Source organism: Apiospora aurea, assembly GCF_038362705.1.
Source record: "Apiospora aurea strain CBS 24483 chromosome Unknown utg000007l_segment0_segment0, whole genome shotgun sequence".
Classification (NCBI taxonomy): Eukaryota; Fungi; Ascomycota; class Sordariomycetes; order Amphisphaeriales; family Apiosporaceae; genus Apiospora; species Apiospora aurea.
This window is the reverse complement of record NW_027117394.1, coordinates 443,372-462,158: the sequence shown is the minus strand read 5'-3', so window position 1 is coordinate 462,158 and position 18,787 is coordinate 443,372. Positions and strand designations below refer to the sequence as shown.

The 18,787-nt window shown below is 56.5% G+C and overlaps 6 protein-coding genes across 6 annotated transcripts; 2 read left to right on the top strand and 4 right to left on the bottom strand.

Moving 5' to 3' along the window:
• Positions 1–1,377: 1,377 nt before the first annotated feature.
• PG986_010438 (uncharacterized protein) lies at positions 1,378–4,276 on the bottom strand (the record flags this gene model as incomplete). Its single annotated transcript, XM_066846660.1, has 3 exons — positions 4,118–4,276; positions 3,841–3,955; positions 1,378–3,196 (listed from the first exon to the last, which is right to left on the bottom strand). Exons 1-3 carry the CDS (start codon positions 4,188–4,190, stop codon positions 1,378–1,380), a joined length of 2,007 nt encoding a protein of 668 aa, XP_066696151.1. The 5' UTR covers positions 4,191–4,276.
• A 1,567-nt stretch (positions 4,277–5,843) lies between these two features.
• Positions 5,844–7,512, top strand: PG986_010437 (UBX domain-containing protein; the record flags this gene model as incomplete). Its single annotated transcript, XM_066846659.1, has 2 exons — positions 5,844–5,984; positions 6,061–7,512. 2 exons carry the CDS (start codon positions 5,844–5,846, stop codon positions 7,510–7,512), a joined length of 1,593 nt encoding a protein of 530 aa, XP_066696150.1.
• Positions 7,513–8,200: 688 nt separating this feature from the next.
• PG986_010436 (Pre-mRNA splicing) lies at positions 8,201–9,851 on the bottom strand (the record flags this gene model as incomplete). Its single annotated transcript, XM_066846658.1, has 2 exons — positions 8,201–9,748; positions 9,786–9,851. The coding sequence occupies 2 exons, from the start codon at positions 9,849–9,851 to the stop codon at positions 8,201–8,203; spliced, it is 1,614 nt and encodes a 537-aa protein (XP_066696149.1).
• A 1,363-nt stretch (positions 9,852–11,214) lies between these two features.
• Positions 11,215–14,309, top strand: PG986_010435 (Dolichyl-phosphate-mannose--protein mannosyltransferase 1; the record flags this gene model as incomplete). Its single annotated transcript, XM_066846657.1, has 3 exons — positions 11,215–11,447; positions 11,530–13,570; positions 13,734–14,309. The coding sequence occupies 3 exons, from the start codon at positions 11,215–11,217 to the stop codon at positions 14,307–14,309; spliced, it is 2,850 nt and encodes a 949-aa protein (XP_066696148.1).
• Positions 14,310–15,082: 773 nt separating this feature from the next.
• PG986_010434 (uncharacterized protein) lies at positions 15,083–15,693 on the bottom strand (the record flags this gene model as incomplete). The annotated part of the gene is made up of 2 exons (XM_066846656.1): positions 15,083–15,355; positions 15,418–15,693. 2 exons carry the CDS (start codon positions 15,691–15,693, stop codon positions 15,083–15,085), a joined length of 549 nt encoding a protein of 182 aa, XP_066696147.1.
• Positions 15,694–16,256: 563 nt separating this feature from the next.
• PG986_010433 (uncharacterized protein) lies at positions 16,257–18,301 on the bottom strand (the record flags this gene model as incomplete). The annotated part of the gene is made up of 5 exons (XM_066846655.1): positions 16,257–16,824; positions 16,890–17,012; positions 17,088–17,340; positions 17,433–18,043; positions 18,135–18,301. The coding sequence occupies 5 exons, from the start codon at positions 18,299–18,301 to the stop codon at positions 16,257–16,259; spliced, it is 1,722 nt and encodes a 573-aa protein (XP_066696146.1).
• Between the last annotated feature and the right edge of the window lie 486 nt (positions 18,302–18,787).

The following is an 18,787-nucleotide window of genomic DNA, read 5'->3' as shown; positions in this document are numbered from 1 at the left end:
ACAAGCATAATCGTACTCATTCATTCGCTCTAATCCGGGAGCAATAGGCATCGTCAATTGCCATCCCTCCCTCCTCAATATCAAGTTACAGCTGCTCGACAAGATCCATGAACCATTCGAAACCATTGACAATGTCTACTAGACGTAACCGGCCAGCGTGTCGAGTCAGAAGAATCAGCAGTTACGTCCAGAAAAGAAGGACACGGGCGCATCGCTGAGCCCATGTCGTATAAGCTGACTGCTTCCATGGATGCCGGGGATGCCGAAAGGGGGTGGGTGAGAGCCCGCCGCAACCCCCAACATGACCCTTCCACCTGCCCAGCCTCACCGCGGAGCCTTATTGACTGACGATGTACACTTCGTATGGAATGGAAAGCAACGGCGAATCACGCATCACCCTCCAAGTCTACATCTCTCCAGCTCTAGCTAATATTTGGTAACCCACGCGCTTGCCGAATATCAGGTTCGAGCTCCTCAAGTATGGATCATGTGCTTGAACTGCCCGATCCCGTAAATGCGATTGGGCTCGTCTGAGTTTTATCTGAGTTTCGTCTACTAGTAACGTGGCTTAGAAATATCTGGAGTAATCCCTCGATGTAGAAGACGTATACGATTTTTCTCAGGCAGTCAATCCGAAAAAGGGCTGGTTGCGTATTCTCTTACTTACCATTCCCTGGTGTAACTTCGTCGCCGCAAAACGACAACGCATGTAACGACTACATGTGGAACTGTACTTGAACAACACCTGAAATGTATGGCGCATCAAAGTCACTGCGTAGCAGTCGGCATACATGCACAAAGTCATCGAAACTCATCGTGTACCACAAGCGGAATGGGCAGATGGGATCATGATACGAACACTCAAGTCGACAACCCATCAACACTCATCACAGCATACCACAAGGCCCCAGGAGTATGTACGCACAGCACGATAGTGAAACAGGCATGGTCGGTGGGCCATTCGTAATGATTTTTGCTTAGCTGTGTAGTCTATAATCTTCGTCAAGCTCGTGGGCTTCTGGAAGTCCAGAAAGTAGCTCTTCACCCGTGTGTCTTGTTTTCCCCTATTTCTTGTAGCACGCTAAGGGGTTTGCTCGCCTCGTCTCGTCCCCAGGCAAGCCGCTCTCGTCAAATCATCCGCTATGCCGATGAGGTCTCCCATGTCCTCCCTCGGTCTTGGTCTCCTAACGATACCGTATAGTCGGTCTCCTGACGTCTATACGAAAAAAGCTGCTGGCTCCGCTGTAAACTCCAGTAACCGTGCACTCCCATGTTAAGATACGGAGGAGCATAGTTTTAGGCGCTTCGTGACTGTTCTAGATGGTGCATGCCTGGCCGGAGAAATCCCCAGGAGGCAGGGGCTGGTCGTGGAAGTTATTAATAACCGCGAGGCTGCTGCTTGCTCTTTTTGAGCAATTCGCTAAACGCACTAACCACCTGCTTCTTGAGTTCCCTGTAAGTGACGACAAATGCCGTCTGGTGGTCGCGGCTGGTCAAGTATACCCGCTCTTCCGTCCCCGCGTCCAGCCTGTTGAGGCATCTGAGCATATGAGCCATATCCACGACAGGATTGCCATTGGCGTCGACCTGGTGAAAGACGAAGTCGCGGAACAGCTTCAGCTGGTACCGCTCACCGTTCTCAGACCAAGAAGGGTCGTTTTCGAATTCGGGGCGCTCGTTGATCGTACCCAGTTTCATCAACAGCCTCGCAAGCCTGCCATTCTCCAGCTCGCGGTACAAGTTGGAGGTCAGCTCATCGCTAGCGTGCAAAGAGGAATCGAAACTGTCCAATACACGGTCGCTAATCCCCCGAGCCAACTCGTGAACCGTCTTTTGGCTCACTTGCTCAGGGGTTTGTGGGTTGGTGAGAAGCCACATGAGTCGGTCGCGAAGCTCTTGGCTATACATTGCTCCAAACTGGGCCATAGATGCTTGCAGGTTATGCAGAGTCTGCGTGTTGGTGCCGATGCAAAGGATCATCCTCCCGAGCTGCACGAAATCGTCGAGTTGGAGCTCCAGGATGGGCTTTGCTGTCTCATGTTCCAACACGTCCTGAATCGCGCATGCGCTCAGTCGGATGCGATTCTTGTCAGTCAGGATGACCTTGCTCAGGTCGATACATCGCGCTGCAAGATTTTCAGAATGGATTGCCTTCAAGGCGTTGCACATCTGGCAAATATAACTCCAAAGAACGCTCTCGGGGACTGGCTGGGGTCTCACATAACGACCCTGGTTGTTTGCGTGGAAGTGATGCTCAGCCAATGTTTTGGACAACGGATGGTAGTTGTGGATAAAGATCAACGACATGTCGTTGAAGTCTCTTGATGTAAAGCACTCGACGACTGAAACGACGTTGCCGCAGTTGATACGCTTCCACCGGGAAATCACGCTGACAGACTCCTTGGTAATCGAGCGCACACCTTGCAACCGCCTGAGGCAGTAGATGTTTCCGTTCTTCTTAGACTCTGCCTTGTACAGCCATGACAGGCAGTCGCCGAAAATGCTCTTACCGCCCCTCACGCCGTCAAGAGGCACAAGCGAGTGGTAATGAGCAACACTGGGCAGCTGCGAGCCGGGCAGGACCTGTCTAGTTGCCTCTGACTTCTTCTGCATTTCCTCGCGGATGTCTTCGCGCAGGAAGAAATCGTGTGCTTGGCGCTGATAGTTACTCAGATCCGTCCTGTATGGCCCGACTGACGCATATAGATGGTGCTGTAAGGGTTGGATAGGACCCGCATAAGCTCCTTGTGCCGGATAGAACGAAGTACTCCCCCCAGCCATCCCGGTAGGATCTTCCGCATAAGGGTTGAACTGCGCCGTCGGAATAGTCTGATTCATTCCCGACATGGAGAAGGGATCATAGACATTCGAAGAGTCAGTCGCTGTTCCATTGGTGGCGGTAGCCGTGTTGAGGTCGTAGTTTTGGGACTGCGGCGTAAATTCCCTGATAGTAGCAGGGTTGAAGATAGGACCTTCGGCATCTTGCGTAAGGGTCGAAGGAGTGGCTTTTCTACACGTCAGTATCTCGGTTCCGTCTCTCAACGATTCAGAAGCAAACATACAGCTATTGCCCACCGCTTTGGGCGTGAAAGGGGCTGCATTGGCGGCCTGCGAGGAGAAGGTGAACTTCTTGGCCCCGGGTTGCAATTGAGTGGGTGTGAAAGAGGGCGAGTCGACATTGAGTGACTTTTTAGCACTGCTGGCCTTGTTAGTAATCGGGCCAAGAATATCATCACCAGGGCCTGGAAAGTCAGATTGTTCCAGTGCAGGTCCACGATCGTCATTAGGCGGAACATTGGCCGTTTGCAATCCCTGAACACCCTGGTCAAGTGGAAGCCCTATCGGCCACTTCGACCGGGCATTTGCAGCTTCCGAAGGCTGGCGAGGCTGTTGGTTCGGAAGCTCCGTAGGGGGGGATACGGACAGCCTGGGGGGGCTCGACTTTCTCCACGGCCGACGCATCAGAGTTGGAGGCATCCTGTTGTGTGGCTCCGAACCAGTACTTCCTTGGAGGTGCAATGGTACGTTGGCCCAAGGAGGGAAACTCTTCCTTATAGTCTAGTTTCAAACCCCGAGGAGATGGAGATACAGCCGGGTCCTTGGAACTTGCATCACTACACTCGTCGCCGGACATCTTGATATCGGTGTTGTTTTCCTTTTGTACGGGGGAAATGGACCAGGTCGATTAAAGGGCAGAGGAATGGACACTCAAGATAACAATTCTGAAGTGGGCAATGCAAAGTAACGGAGATGGCCAAGGGATGCTCTCCCGTCGTCGTGGACTTTCTGCGCAACCTGGAACAATCACAGGCATTTAAAAGCGGGACAGCAACTGCTTACCTGTCTGCAGAATTCAAGGTGCCCTTATCTTGGTCGTGGTTGAAGGCACAGCCTTGGTCTTCATAGCGGCAGTGGCCGTATATAAGGATGTTGCGACACAGGGTGTCTTTGCTGTCTAGGCAGGAGCGAATAAAGGCAAGTCAGCAAAGCAAGCTTCGGGGTTGGCAGGGGATAGACAGGATCGGTCGATGCCAGTTCTACGGGGGCGAGCATCGACTCGGCAGCACACTCGAACGGCATGGACGACGGTCTCTCCCGGCTACTGCTCCAGACTAACCGCGGGTCTTTGGACGTGGGGAAGCCATTTGTCTCCCTCGCTGGTCGGCGGGGGTGAAGCGCGATGTCGCCATTTGTTGATTTAAATTCGAGATGGGGTCTGTAGTGGCATGCTTCGCGCGACAGTGCAGTCGTCGGGTGGAAGTCGTGACAGCGACGGCGATTGCTTAGATTGCCCAATCAAATTTGCAGCCCCTGCTTGGATAGTTCGCAATTAGCACCCAAGCGTTTGCCTGTGCCTACATGTAGGTAGGAGGTGATCGTGGGACTCGGGGGAGCGGGCATGGAAGAGAAGGCAGGAGGCAGGAGGCAAGGGCAGACAGAGGGCGCAGAGGGCAGGAAGGACAAAAGGCGATGCGCAACTGCCACTATGCAGTGGAGTTTGTCTTGAATGGAAGCAGGAGCCAGGCCTAGTATACGCATGGCTGAGAAGGTAAGAGGCGTGGGAGATGGAGGGGCTTCTTTTCCGACCCAAGACGTGCAAGCAGACCAAGCGTGCTAGCATAGGTAGAGGAGGAGGGGAGAGAGACTTTTAACTTACTCGATCAACCTCTCAAAGGGCTCCCATTCTCTTCCAGCAAAGGGCGAACCCTCGCCCATGGAAATCTTACAGAGGAAGCGATTTATAGGGATGGGCAGTGGGCGGTGGTTCGTGCAAGGCCTGGCGGGAGGAGAAGGGCGGCAGACGCGATGGGCGGGCAGTCGGGCGAGGAGGTTGACGATAAGATCATAAGAGACATGTAGCGAGCAAGCTTTAGACCAGTCGTTGTCTCCCAAGCAAGGACGTTAGTGGGATGGGCCAAGCACAAGTGGTGTGTGTGTGTGTCTGGCGTACACGTACAGTATCAATGCGACGGCCGCCCGCCTTGCCAAGGAGCATTGAGTTGAGTTGGAGTACCAGCAGGAGTACCAGCAGCCAGCAGGAGTTGGGATTGCTGCAGGGCGCGCGGCACACACCACCCACCCACCATGTTGGCTGGCACATTGGGACTCCAGGCAGAGGGAACAGTAGCCAAGGTATCTTTTTCACTGTGGGGGTTGCACTGGTTGGCTGGGTTAGCGCTTGCATTGGCTTGCTCGATCAAGGCTTATTCTTCGCAACGTTCCTCCAGCCTGGTCCTGGTTCATACATGTACCTATGGAAGTAGGCAAGTATTGATTGACCACTCGCTTCCAGTCGATGAAGTACGAATGCAATATGAGCTGCTATTGCTATTGCTACGGTCATAGTCAAATTGATCTACCGTAGCACACAATGTAGAAGTGATCATAGAGACTCTTTTTCTGTCATTCAAGAATAGGTAACGGTGGCCTAGGCCAGGTACGTGTTGCACCTAAATTTAACATTGACACGGCTCCTTCCAGCGAGCCCCACGGACGTCATCCTTCACTTCCACCCCCCGAGCCCGAGGCAGTTTAAGTGATTGCTGCAATGCAAGGCCTCAAAGGTGTTCTTGTCCGCCGGAGCTAGTGTCGATCGACATGTAATAACCAGACTTCGAGGCCACCTTGCTTTCTTATTTGATTTGGCTTTCGTGCCAAACACCTTTAGGCCCAACGGCTTCGACACAAAACCAACGTCTTCCTCTCCCGCCCATTCCTCACACAGCAATCAACCCTGCGGCCACCCTGTCGGCTTTCTCGACCTTGGTTCGCTCCATGGAAAGTCCCGCCACCATCTTCCATCAGCAGCAGCAGCAACCACGGCCCGAACGATAACCTCCGAAATGGCCGCCGACGACGACACCGTCGACATAGCCCAGCTGACGCCGGATCAGCAAGCTGCCCTCGAGCAATTCACGGCTTTCACAGCACAAGAAGTCAAGGACGCCGTGCCGCTTTTGGAGAGATCACAATGGAATGTCCAGGTACGTACCAGGCCACCTTTCCTTGCTGTACATGTACAACCAAACGTAACAACACCGCTGACTGTTGGCCTTCCAGATAGCAATAGCCAAGTTCTTCGACGGCGAGGGCCCCGATCCCCTCGCCGAGGCCATCGCCGCCCAGGACTCCATACCGCCGCCGGCCGCCGCCCGCCATGAGAACCTGCAAGAGTCCCTCCTGGCCGCCTCGTCCCCGTTCCAGCCCGCCCGCGCCAACCGGCCCGACCCCGCGCCCCGGATCGTGCCCCAACCCGAGTCGACCCACCGCCCGCCCTTCCTGCTCTCGCTGCTGCTGACCCCCTTCACCCTCGGCCTGCGCGCCGTCTCGACCTTCTTCCGCACCTTTGCCTACATCCTCGCCTTCCTGCCCGCCCAGATCCGGCCCCGCGCCATCACCGCGAGCGTCACGAGCGGCTGGAAGGGCACCATCGGCCGGCGCATGCTGCTGCCCCGCGACACGGCCGCGCGCTTCAAGCGGGAGTTTGAGGAGGAGTACGGCACCCCCGAGGGCGCCACCGGCCTGCCCTTTGTCGAGTCCGGGTTCGCCCAGGCCCTCGACGCGGCCAAGAAGGACCTCAAGTTCCTGCTGATCGTCCTCATGTCGCCTGAGCACGACGATACCGAGTCCTTCACCCGAGACACGCTCCTGGCACCGGAAGTCAAGGACTTCATCAACGAGCCCTCCAATAACATCCTCCTCTGGGGCGGCAACGTGCTGGACTCGGAGACGTACCAGGTGGCCGCCGAGTACAACGCGACCAAGTTCCCCTTCTCCTGTCTCGTATGCCTGACGCCCAAGGAAGGCAGCACGCGGATGAGCATTGTGAAGCGCCTCGTCGGCCCCGTTTCGTCCTCCACGTTCCTCGCCGAGATCCAGACCGCCATCAACAAGTACAGCCCCGACCTCGCGACCGCCCGAGCCGAGCGAACCGCGCAGGAATTCGCCCGAAATATGCGCGCCGAGCAGGACAGCGCCTACGAGCGCAGTCTGGCCCGGGACCGCGAGCGGGCCCGGCAAAAGAAGGAGGCCGAGGCCGCCGCGCGCGACGCCGAGAAGCGCGCCCTGGAGCAGGCGGCGGCGGCGGAGCGGAAGGCGGCCCTGCGGGAGCAGTGGCGCAAGTGGCGGGCTACGACGATTGCGCCCGAGCCCGACACCGCTGTCAAGGACGCCGTCCGGCTGGCGCTCAAGATGCCCGAGGCTTCGGGCGGCGGGCGAGTGGTGCGGCGGTTCGCGGCGGCTACGACGGTGGAGGAGCTGTATGCTTTTGTGGAGTGCTACGATCTACTACAACAGGAAGATGGCGAGAAGGATGGTGCGGGGGAGAAGCCCAGCGAGGACGAGTACGAGCACGAGTACGCTTTCCGTATTGCCGGCTTGATGCCTCGCATCGTGTACGAACCTAAAGACACGGCGACGCTCGGGGAGCGGATCGGTCGGGGCGGCAATCTGATTGTAGAGGATTTAGTGCCGGAGGTAGACGACGAGGACGAGGATGATGATGATAATTAGTCGGAGCATGGGCAGATAATGATCAATTCAAGAAGCCACTTTCATGGCCCCTATCTTTTCGTATTTGGCATCACTACGTGAACTAACCATCCAATTCTATAAAATGGGATATGGATGTGCTCTTCTCCCTGCTCAAGACACTACAGCAAGGGGTCAATAGACGACCCTGACAGGATCCCCGGGGTTATATTATACTATTACGAAGCCCCTGTGGTGGCTATGATACTTTTACAAGTCCAATCATGGTGTTATACAAATCCCGGGCATGTTTTCTGATCGTTTGAACTCACCCGTCAGGCTATCTTCACATACGTAGCGCATAGTGCGCTGGAGCGCAATAATCAAAACAGGGGTATCACGGGATGCGCTCCACGCTCTACCACGATAACTGGTGGGTGAGGCGTATGAACAGAACTGCATTGGAGTATGAGCATTTTGATATCGTAAAGCAAAGTTTCTTTGGGCTTGTTTCATTACCTTCTGCTGTTTCGCTGGGTCCCTCTGCCTCTCCCATACTGTCTTAGATGACCCTTCGCCTTTCCGGTATGCCAGATTGTCGCTATTTAGGCATGGCCGCCCCCTGAGCCCATCGAGTATCTCAAGAACTCGAGCTTTCTTGGCCTTGGCCATCCGTCACTTCGATCGTACAAATTTCATGATGGGGTTCCCTCGTAAGCTTATCCAGTGTCTACTGGCCATCCTTGTTGGCAAACTTTTGGTGTATCCTCGCAATCTGTTCATCCACGTTGACGCTCTGCATGTGCGACAGGTGCGCCTGGTGTGCCTGGTTCCTAACGCCGTCCGGGTTGCCGTCGTAGCTGTTCAGGGCCGTCCTCTTCCTACGGGCCAGCTCCTCTTCTGTGGTCGGCTGGCCCGTCACTGGGTCAAACAAGTCGGTTCGTTGACTGACAAAACGCTTCAGGTGGTTGGCCGCATCGGCCGAGGCGAGATTGGCGCCAGAATATCGCGACTCCGCCTTGGCTTTCTGCTCCTTCCACCTGGGGTCCAGGAGCTCGATTCGCATGTGTTCCTCGAGCTCGTTCGCGGGGATTTGCTGTTTGCAAATCTGGCAGAGCGCCATGTGCGTGCCTTGCTTGTTCGCCGCGCGAACGGCGGCCCTAGGAACGTAGTTCTCCTTGATCTTCATGGGCGCGCCACCCTTAGCCTCCACTTGAGCTTGGTGCATCCTAGCACGAGCCTCTTCTCTCTCGCGAATCCGCCGTGCCTCGTCGTCTTCTTGCATTCCATTCGGCCTCGTGGGCGGTGCCATGCCATAGGCAGCCTGCGCCGGAGGTTGCATTGGCTGTGCTGGGTATTGGGGCTGGACGCCAGACGCCGCCTGCTGGGCGGGATAGGCGGGGTGTTGAGGGAGGTTGAAGGTCTGCTGGGGCCCAGACGCGTAGCCATTGAAGCTCGCACTGTCTTCTTCTGACGGGAACCCTTCTTCGATGCGCAGGTTGGCATTGACGGATACACGTGCCTTCTGTTCGAGAGAGGCGAATTGCAGGTCGTTGAGGGACGTGGGCGGTGGCAGCTCGGCTTGGTCGTCGGCCTCGGTGAAGACGATGGTTTCGACAACGACAAAGTTATGCCAGTCGATGGAGGCGTATGACAGGCGCTCCTTCTCGGCATCCTCTTCCTTCTTCTGTTTCTCCTCCTCCTGGTATGATAGCCACTCTGCTCGTTGCCTTGCTCGCGCCAAAATATGGTATTTGTCGTCGATATTGCGCTGCAGCTCGGCAACTCGTTCTTGTTGGACTCTGCCACCTTCGCCGTCGATGCCGCCAGCGCGCAGCAGCATGGAGTACTGGTCGATCAGGTGTTGGAAGAAGTTGTGCAGACTGTGGTTGGGTCGCAGGAAATCGAATTGGTAGTTGCCAGCTTCGCGCTGCGAGAGAGCTGTCATAAACTGTCTCCCGTTCTTGGCCACAAACAGGGCTGTGAGCCTGACGACTTCGAGATCCTGGGCACTGATGTTGGGCATGCGGGCGGAGAATTGGAAGTCGGGCGGTTTAGGAGGGCCGACGGGTTTCTGTTCGACGGGGGCGGCGGCCTCGGCAGCACGCCCTGCAGCGACGGCGGTGCCTCGCCCTTCCTTGATCTCGCTGAGGCGCCATAGGTAGTAAGGGTTGTAGGGGTCGGTAGGGTTCAGGAAGCTGAACTTGGGGTTGGTCTTCTCCTTCTCGCGGATGCGCTCCTCGAATGGCAGGCCATTTCGGGCGACGAAGCCAGCAGTCTTTTCTAGGATGGTTCTGAATTCCTTGGGGGAGGACGATGCCCTGCGGCGGCTTGATGTCGTCCAGGACAGCTGCTGCATCTCCGTTAGCCGTCGCGGCCATCGTGACGTATGCAAAGTGATCGAGACCCTTTCAGTGCCAAAATGTGTTGGAACGCGGCAATTCCCAAGGTTGCAGATAATGGATGCCTGCTGGACTCGTGGGTGGCGACTCGTGCTCTTTTTCGTGTTTTGCTGCCAACAAGTCAACGTTGTAATGGCCGTCGCGTAACTCGATCTGTAAAAGAGCCTAACCTAGGATTGATGCGAGGTAAAAGAGGCAGGCAAGCAGCCTTGGAAGCTCCAGTTGCATCAAACCAATCAGCCGACAAGGTTAGATCCGTCAGGTATTGCTAGCGGGAAATTTTCCAGCGCATGGGAGAGACGCTGGCCATGCGGAAGTCAAGTCGGTCGAAGGTTGATCCGACACAGACGGACAAGAGGTCCAAAGAGTTAAGACTGCCTGCACGGACAGGACAGTCAGGTCAATTGGCTTAGGTAATCCGACACACGAGCACACGAGCCAGCTCTAGCCACAGCCACAGCTCAAGCGACCACCCAGCGAGAGGTACTTGTCCAGACACGCCCCACTTGGCAGAGGTACAAGGCCGCTGGGGGGGCTACTTAGCTATCCCTGTCCGTTTCTTTTTCCCCCGAGCGAATGAGGCCAGCTGTTGCTTGGGGGTACATGTTGGAGGGGCGCCTCCCAGAGACAGTGTCCCAAGATAGCACGCGCTAGGGGTGCACAGAGGAGCTGATCTGCCAATTGGGATCTTTGGCCCGTGAATGATTGATTGAACCCAATTGCGTCCAAGTGAATCAATTCCACCCCATGCCCAGCAGAAGCCCAGAACCATGGCCCCTTTCCCTGTGCGCCCTCGCGCCTAGGCTTGCTAGGCTTGTCATCCGAGCTGGCCAGCCCGCTAGGTTAGCCTGAAAATCCATCTGGCCTCAACCTGGCTTCATTCATAGCGACATCAGAGACCCTCCAGAATGCTAGATTACCTCCCAGAGCACACGGCCTGCTGAATTGCATTTCTCCCCAGCTTCGAGACATCAATCAATTCTTCCTCTTCCCTCTTGCAGGATTGTGTCTCTTCATGGACTCCTTGTAATGGGCACGTCTGCTTCTTCTTGACCTTCGTTCATTCTCTTGCCCCGCCTCTTTTTCTTTTCCTTTTCTCTTCATTTATTATCCTATTAAACAGCCCGGTCCGCACGCATGCGATACGAGGTCGCAGTCCAGTCGTAGTTCGGCCACAGCTCCTATTTTAGCGGATCCTCGCAGCTCGACCGACACAGCCAGACAGCGTGTAGCCCCAGAAAAAGAAGCCACGCATCCTTCTTCGATCCCTCCTCGACCTTTTTCACATCACGGCTTCGACACACTGGGATCGTCGGCATAGCATCCCACATCCAACCTCAACATGGCGAAAGCCACCACAGCAAAGCCCAAGGGCGCCGTCCTTACCACGGCCGCCCCCAAGGGCAAGCTCGCTGGGAAGCACAACGACTACACTTCCGAAGGTGTCGACGACAATGACGTTTTCCTCCTGCCACTCTCTGACTACCAGGTCATGACCGTGGTCACCATCCTCGGTGCCATCGTGCGCCTGTTCCGCATCTACCAGCCTACCAGCGTCGTCTTCGACGAGGTGCAGTAAGTTATATCCCAGATAGCTTCCCTTCCGTGTGCTGGTAGTGGTTGTACAGAAGACTAACCAAACGTCTGCACCCAACAGTTTCGGTGGTTTCGCTTCCAAGTATATCAAGGGACGCTTCTTCATGGACGTACATCCCCCGCTGGCCAAGATGCTGATCGCCCTCTTCGGCTGGCTCGCCGGTTTCAACGGAGACTTCGATTTCAAGGACATTGGCAAGGATTACCTCGAGCCCGGCGTCCCCTACGTGGCCATGAGAATGTTCCCTGCTATCTGCGGTATCCTGCTGGTCCCCACCATGTTTTTGACCCTCAAGGCCGTCGGCTGCCGTACGGCCACTGCTGCGTTGGGCTCCTCCTTGATCATCTTCGAGAACGGTCTCCTTACCCAGGCCAGACTGATCCTTCTTGATTCGCCCCTGGTCATTGCCACCGCTTTCACGGCCCTGGCTTTCACCTCGTTCACGAACCAGCACGAGCAGGGCCCTTCCAAGGCCTTCAGCGCAGCCTGGTGGTTCTGGCTCGTCATGACTGGTCTGGGTCTGGGTGTCACCGTCAGCATCAAGTGGGTCGGTCTGTTCACGATCGCTTGGGTTGGATCTCTGACCTTGGTCCAGCTCTGGGTACTCCTGGGCGACAACAAGACCGTGACGATGCGAATCTTTTCCAAGCACTTCATGGCTCGCACTTTCTGCCTCGTCATCATCCCCGTCACCTTCTACATGGCCATGTTTGCCATCCACTTCCTGTGCTTGACGAACCCTGGCGAGGGAGACGGTTTCATGAGCTCCGAGTTCCAGGCAACCCTGAACAACAAGGGCATGCAAGATGTTCCTGTCGACGTGGCCTTTGGCAGTCGGCTGTCCATCCGCCATGTCAACACCCAGGGCGGATATCTGCATTCGCATCCCCTCATGTACCCCACTGGCAGTCAGCAACAGCAAATCACTCTATATCCCCACAAGGATGAGAACAATGTTTGGCTCGTGGAGAACCAAACCCAACCTCTAGACAGCAAGGGTGAGGCTATCAATGGCACAGCTGCCTGGGATAACCTGCCGGAGTTGCCATACATCAAGGACGGTGATGTGATCCGGATGTACCATCTGCAGACTCACAGACGCCTCCACTCTCACGATGTCCGACCCCCGGTTTCTGAGGCTGAGTGGCAGAACGAGGTTTCCGCCTACGGTTACGAAGGCTTCCCCGGCGACGCCAACGATCTGTTCCGAGTCGAAATTGTCAAGAAGCAGTCTTCTGGCGCCCTTGCCAAGGAGAGACTTCGAACCATCCAGACCAAGTTCAGACTTGTCCACGTCATGACCGGCTGTGTGCTGTTTTCGCACAAGGTCAAGCTTCCTGATTGGGCATCGGAGCAACAGGAAGTCACCTGCGCCAAGGGTGGTACCCTGCCCAACAGCGTTTGGTATGTTGAGTATAACGAGCATCCTCAGCTTGGCGCCGATGCCGAGAAGGTCAACTACGAACAGCCTGGTTTCTTCGGCAAGTTCTGGGAGCTTCAGAGAGTCATGTGGAAGACGAACGCTGGTCTGGTCGAATCGCATGCTTGGGACTCCCGCCCTTCGTCGTGGCCCATTCTTCGCCGCGGTATCAACTTCTGGGGCAAGGACCACCGTCAAATCTACCTGGTTGGTAACCCCGTGGTATGGTACACCAGCACTCTTGCCGTCGTGATCTACGTCCTGTTCAAGGGCATTGCAGTGCTCCGATGGCAGCGTAGCTGCGGCGACTACTCCAACTCCACTTTCAAGCGATTTGACTACGAGATTGGTACTGCAGTCCTCGGCTGGGCCTTCCACTACTTCCCCTTCTACCTGATGCAGCGACAGCTCTTCTTGCATCATTACTTCCCCGCGTTGTACTTCGCTGTCATGGCTTTCTGCCAGATTTACGATTTTGCCACTGCCCGTTTTGCCATTCCAGGTGTTCGTGAGAACCCCATCATTAACAAGGCTGGCGCTGTTGCTCTGTTGACCCTAAGTGCGATCGTCTTCGCCCTGCTGTCGCCTCTTGCCTACGGCAATGCTTGGACCAAGAGCGAATGCAACCGTGTAAAGCTGTTCGGCACGTGGGACTGGGACTGCAATACTTTCCTTGATAGCGTAAGTGTTCCCACCCATGGCCTTCCCGTGAGGGGATGAAGTTGAAGGATGAATGTGAGACGAGTGGACTCCACTTGGCGGAAGTGGCTTCTATTTGGATGTCTTGTGTCTGGAGTTGGCAATGATGTTGGATACATGTAGACTAATGACCGCGTTTCAATAGTACGAGGCCTACGACCAGCTTTCCCAGCAGGCTCGTGTCAACACTGCTCAAACGTCGCAACCCGCCGTAGAGAACCAAGCACCACCGGTGCAGCAGCAGCAACCCCCTCAACAGCAGCCGAATTCCCCAAACGGGGGAGAGGGCGCCGCGGGAATCTCCGGGGCGCCCAAGTTCGAGCCCCAGGGCCAGAAAGTAATCGGCCGCGAAGAGAAGATCGAGTACAGGGATCAAGATGGAAATTTGCTGGACGACGAGCAGGTGAAGGCCCTCGAAGGGAAGGTCGAATTCAAAACGCGCTACGAGACGCGGACGCGCGTCGTCGACGCCGCGGGCAACGAGCTTGAGTCCCCTCCTGAGATGGCCGACCAGGGCGTCGCCCCGCCGCACCCGGACGTCGAGGGCGCCGAGAGCAGCACCAAGCAGGTCAAGCAGGACGAACCCATCCCGGCCGAAGAGGTTGTCAAGAGCAAGGACGGCGAGAAGGAGGCCGAAAAGGAGAAGCCCAAGCCGGCCAGCGAGGGCAACGAGGCTACCGCCGCCAGTTCTGAGGCTGCTGCTGCCAGTTCTGAGGCTTAGACAGTATCATGTCGATAAAAATCTGGGTGGTGGGGAGTGAAGTTTTTCCCTATGTATGAGTATTAGCTATGGTCGCTTTTGATCAATTGAAGCCATCTTAAAATAAGCGATATGGGACCAAAGCTGGGAGAAAGAGAGGTACCTCTATAAAAGCCAACTTAGCGTTAAGCATGCTGCCAGTGACGGAGGCGTGTCATAGTGGCTTCGCCCTACTCCTTAATTTCCTTAATGAAAAGTTCTTGTCCTACGTACTGCGTGTTTACTCGAGTGCCTAGATGCTAGATGTTCGTGTTAGAGGGCGTAGAAGTGCCTGAAACCCAGTACAGACTGGGGCATTCTAAAGTGGCAAACCCTACACCATACCCCTGGATAGAACTGAGTAGGGTCACAGTTGTTGCTGGTTTGTTACTAAGCTCATTTCACGATTTGCGAATGCCGAATGTCAACTTGTGTGATGGTCATTGGGCATTTAGTGGTACAGCTATACACGGTTATCCATGAATGTTTGCTCCGGGTCCCGGGCGACACGTACAAGCCTTGCCGGATCCTCCACCTCATCGACGCTGGGACGACCGACCATCGATGCTTCTTGCCGTACTGAGACATATGGAAGGCTTGTGGGCCGAACAAGGGCATTGCCAGCTGTCATCGCGTCACCCGTACCATCTAGATGGTTTGTCTGCTGGTCCGTAGAATCCTGGGGTTTTCTGGCGCTGAGGGGCGGGGAAGTAAAACTTCGTATCCGGAACCGGTGGCTTTCCCTCCTAAAGGTTTTATCGACTCTCGAGCTTGGACAAGACCTGCCCGCGGACGTAGGGCGGCGGGACCTCGCCGACGCCGCCGACCATGAGCTCCTCGCGCGTCTCGACCTGGGCATAGTCCGGCAGGGCGTTGTCCGGGCTGGCCTCGTTCCAGGTGCCCAGGAGGTCCTCGGGCGGCATGCGCAGCTCCTCGGTCAGCTGCGCGAACCGGGCCGAGTACTCGCGCAGCACGTCCTCGCCCTCGCCGAGCCACTCGGTCAGCTGGTCCCGCCGCTGCTGGACCTCCTCCCGGGTCGACGTCGAGCCGTACGCCGTCACCGAGTTGGGGCCGCCCGTGTAGGGGGCACGTCCGAGGCCGAGTAGGCGGGCAGCTCAGGGTCCGCGGCCGTGGTGGCGGTGCTGCCGGAGGGCTGGTCGGCGGAGGCGTAGGGGTCGGCGGGGGTGCGGCTCGTGTGGCCGTACCGCTGCAGCCAGAGGTTGTGCTCGCGCAGGGCGGCGCGCAGCTGGTCCAGTTCGGAGGCCAGGCTCGGGATCAGGCGGCGCAGGTCTTGGTAGGCGGAGCGCGACTCGGACTGGTCGGCGCTCTCGCCGGCGGACGGGGCGTTGGACGGACCTGACGCCATATGAAGGTATGGTTTCCCCTCTTCCGAACTCGGACGCTCTCTCTTTTCTTCCCGGGTCGCAGACTGGTGGGCAAGTGTCTGCAGAAGCTTTCGACCAAGATGGAATCACGAATAATAACAGAAAGTAAATAGTGCGGTCGATGTTGGGTAGGAATCGAGTTTGGGATCGGAAGTAGGTACGCAAGAGTCCAGATAATCCAGCATCACGTGGAAGGAAGTGCCGTAATCAGTAAGCAGTCTGCAGTGGGGCTTGGCAAGTGCCTCCCGAGAGCCAATGCACGCCAACCTTACTACGCCTGCATCGCATCACACCCACCCTTGAGGTAAGCACAATGCACCATGCAAGCCCTGGAATCATGGGCTGCATATTGCAGGAGACACTCATGCGTTGCTACAAAAAAAGGTGAAGCAGCATTGATGTCATGTCTATCTATTACATTACTTGGTTTCTGTACCTTGCACGTTCATTCATCTCTGTACCCAACTCAACCTCTCTCTAGCAACCGCTCCTCATGCAGATCCAAGCACTCGGTTCAACCTCCCCAAACATTCCATTCCCCCTTTTAAAATACGTTGCCCCTCGCCCTCTTCTCGCCCGACTCCATCTTCTTCACGTTGATGTTCTTCCAGATGAGCACAGCCGCAACCAGCAGAGGAATGAGCGAGGCGCCCACAATCACCATGAGTCGCATCACCACGCCATACGCCGCAACGACGGCATCGCGGATCGGGGTCCCGATGGGCTCCGCCATCTGGAGCGTAATGTCTCCGTAGATGGACGCCGCCTGGTCCTTGGCGTAGTCGGGCAGGAACTCGGTCAGCTTGCTCTTGAGCATGTTGGTCCAGATGCCGCCCGCGATGGCGTAGCCGATGCTGGAGCCGACGGCGCCGAACAGGCCGTAGATGGCGATGGCGACGGCCACGTTCTGGTGGCCCACCGACGCCATGAGGGCGAGCTGCGACATCGTGGTCAGCATGCCCGTCGAGAAGCCGACGAGGATTTGGCACATGGTGAGGTAGCCCACGTCGGCCCCCGGCACTCGGAAGTGGATGATCAGAGCGGTTCCGAGCACATAGATGGGGACTGCCGCCATGGCGGGCCACTTCACATGGCCATTGTACCGAATGAACCTATGTCAGAGGATTAGTATGGCCCCGATGGTGCTGGACGTATCAAGATTTGCTCTCAAACTTACAGTGCGATGAAGGGGCCCGTGAAGTAGGATGTGAGCGAGTACGCGTTGAGCACGTAGTTGGAGATGCTGATGCTCAGGTCGTTGACCACCTGGAGGTAGGAGCCATAGTAGGCATCCCAGACACTGCGAACGACAGCACGTCAGTACGCCTACACACAAACAAACGGGGAGCACCGGATGGCAAAGATTATAGCTTACAAGGTGGACAGGAACACGATGAAGTAGGTCATGGAGGCACCGAGGACGGTGCGGTCCTTGAGGAGCTCGAAGGGGAAGAACTGCACGGGCGCGAAGTACTTCTCCCAGACCACGAAAGCCGCGAGCGAGACCACGCCCATGACAATCATGACGATAATGCTGGCGCTCTCCCAGGAGTGGCTGGCGGACGATACGAGACTGAACGGGAGGGTGATCAGGGTGAAACCCGCCGTGATGAGGATCGCACCGAGCACTAGGGACGTGTTAGCCTGATGGCATCGGACGGAGAGTACGTCAAGAGCGATGCTACTGCAATAGCGTGCTCTCAGAGAGTGTCCAACTTACCATCAAAGTCGATGATGTAGAACTTTGCCGACTCCAGTCGCGAGCGACCGGACTTGGGACGGATCAGGCCCAGCTTCTTCGCCTTACGCTCATGGAACCACAAGACGCCGACCACGGGGGCAGAGAAGACAAGCAGGATGATGAGGAACGCGCCGAACGCCCAGCGGAAGTTGGCCTTGTAGTAGAAGAGCTCGGCGATGACGGGGCCGGCGAAGGTGGTGCAGAGGTTGGGCGTCGAGTTGATGGTGAAGATGATCATGCGGTTCCGCAGGGAGGTGATGTCGGCGACGAAGACCTCGATGATGAAGCCGAGGGCGACGTTGCCGACCCAGTAGAAGACCTGGGCGGCCGCGTAGGTCTCGACGTTCTGGCAGGTCGCCTTCATGATCATGCCGACCGTAATCAGGAGGAGGGCGCCGATGAAGCCCTCCATGCGGCCCCGGATGTCGATGATCTTGCCGATGCTGAGCGTCACGACGCCGCCGATGATGCGGGCGGCGATGCTGATGACGGCGAGGAGGCCGTGCTGGTCGAAGGAACTCGTGATGTAGGGGCTCAGGGCGCCTTCGACGGAGCCGAGCATCGCGGCCACGAAGCTGACGAGCCATAACCTGTAGGAGAAAAGGGGCAGATGCCGATCAGTGCATGTTCTAGGAGGGATACCGATTGGTTGCTCTTGCAAACTCGACGGGTTCAACTCACAGAACGAAGGTAGACCACAGGGCCTTCTTGGACCAGACAGCCGTGATGGCTTCGACGCGCTTCACACCCTGGGCATGGGTCGAGCTGTCGTCCGACTCGGACTTCGCATCTGCGCCCTCGTGCACCACGTGCGCCGGGGTTTTGTCTTCGGCGGCGCGCTTTTCCATGTCGTATGGCTCAGGCGAGAAAACGCCAGCAGGGGGGGCATTGTGGTAAGTCCAAGCTACTGTGAGCAAGAAATGGATTGAAGGTAGGGACAGAGCGTGGTGAAGATCGACAAGAGAGGACAGGAACAGGCAAAACCATGGATGCGCAGGACCCGGCCTCTCTATATGTGCTTCATGCAGAGTGCGTGTAGGGGGGCCAAGACCAGCCTCCACCCGAGGTCGGCCAAGACATGCGAAGGGGAGGGGAGGGGAGACGGGAATGCCAAAGGGTCGGGTCGGGTCTGGAGCCCTGAGCAGACCATCCATCATGCATCCATGACTGACTCCCTTGTGCAAATTCTTTCCTTCCTAGCTAATCAATCTTTTGCCGCAGCTGACGAGGTTGGCAGGGTCCCATCCGTCCCGGGTAACCCAGTCCAGGCAAGTTCGCAAAATGAGGGAACGAGTTTTTCGGGCTCCAGAGCTTCAGAGCCCCCCATCCGCCGA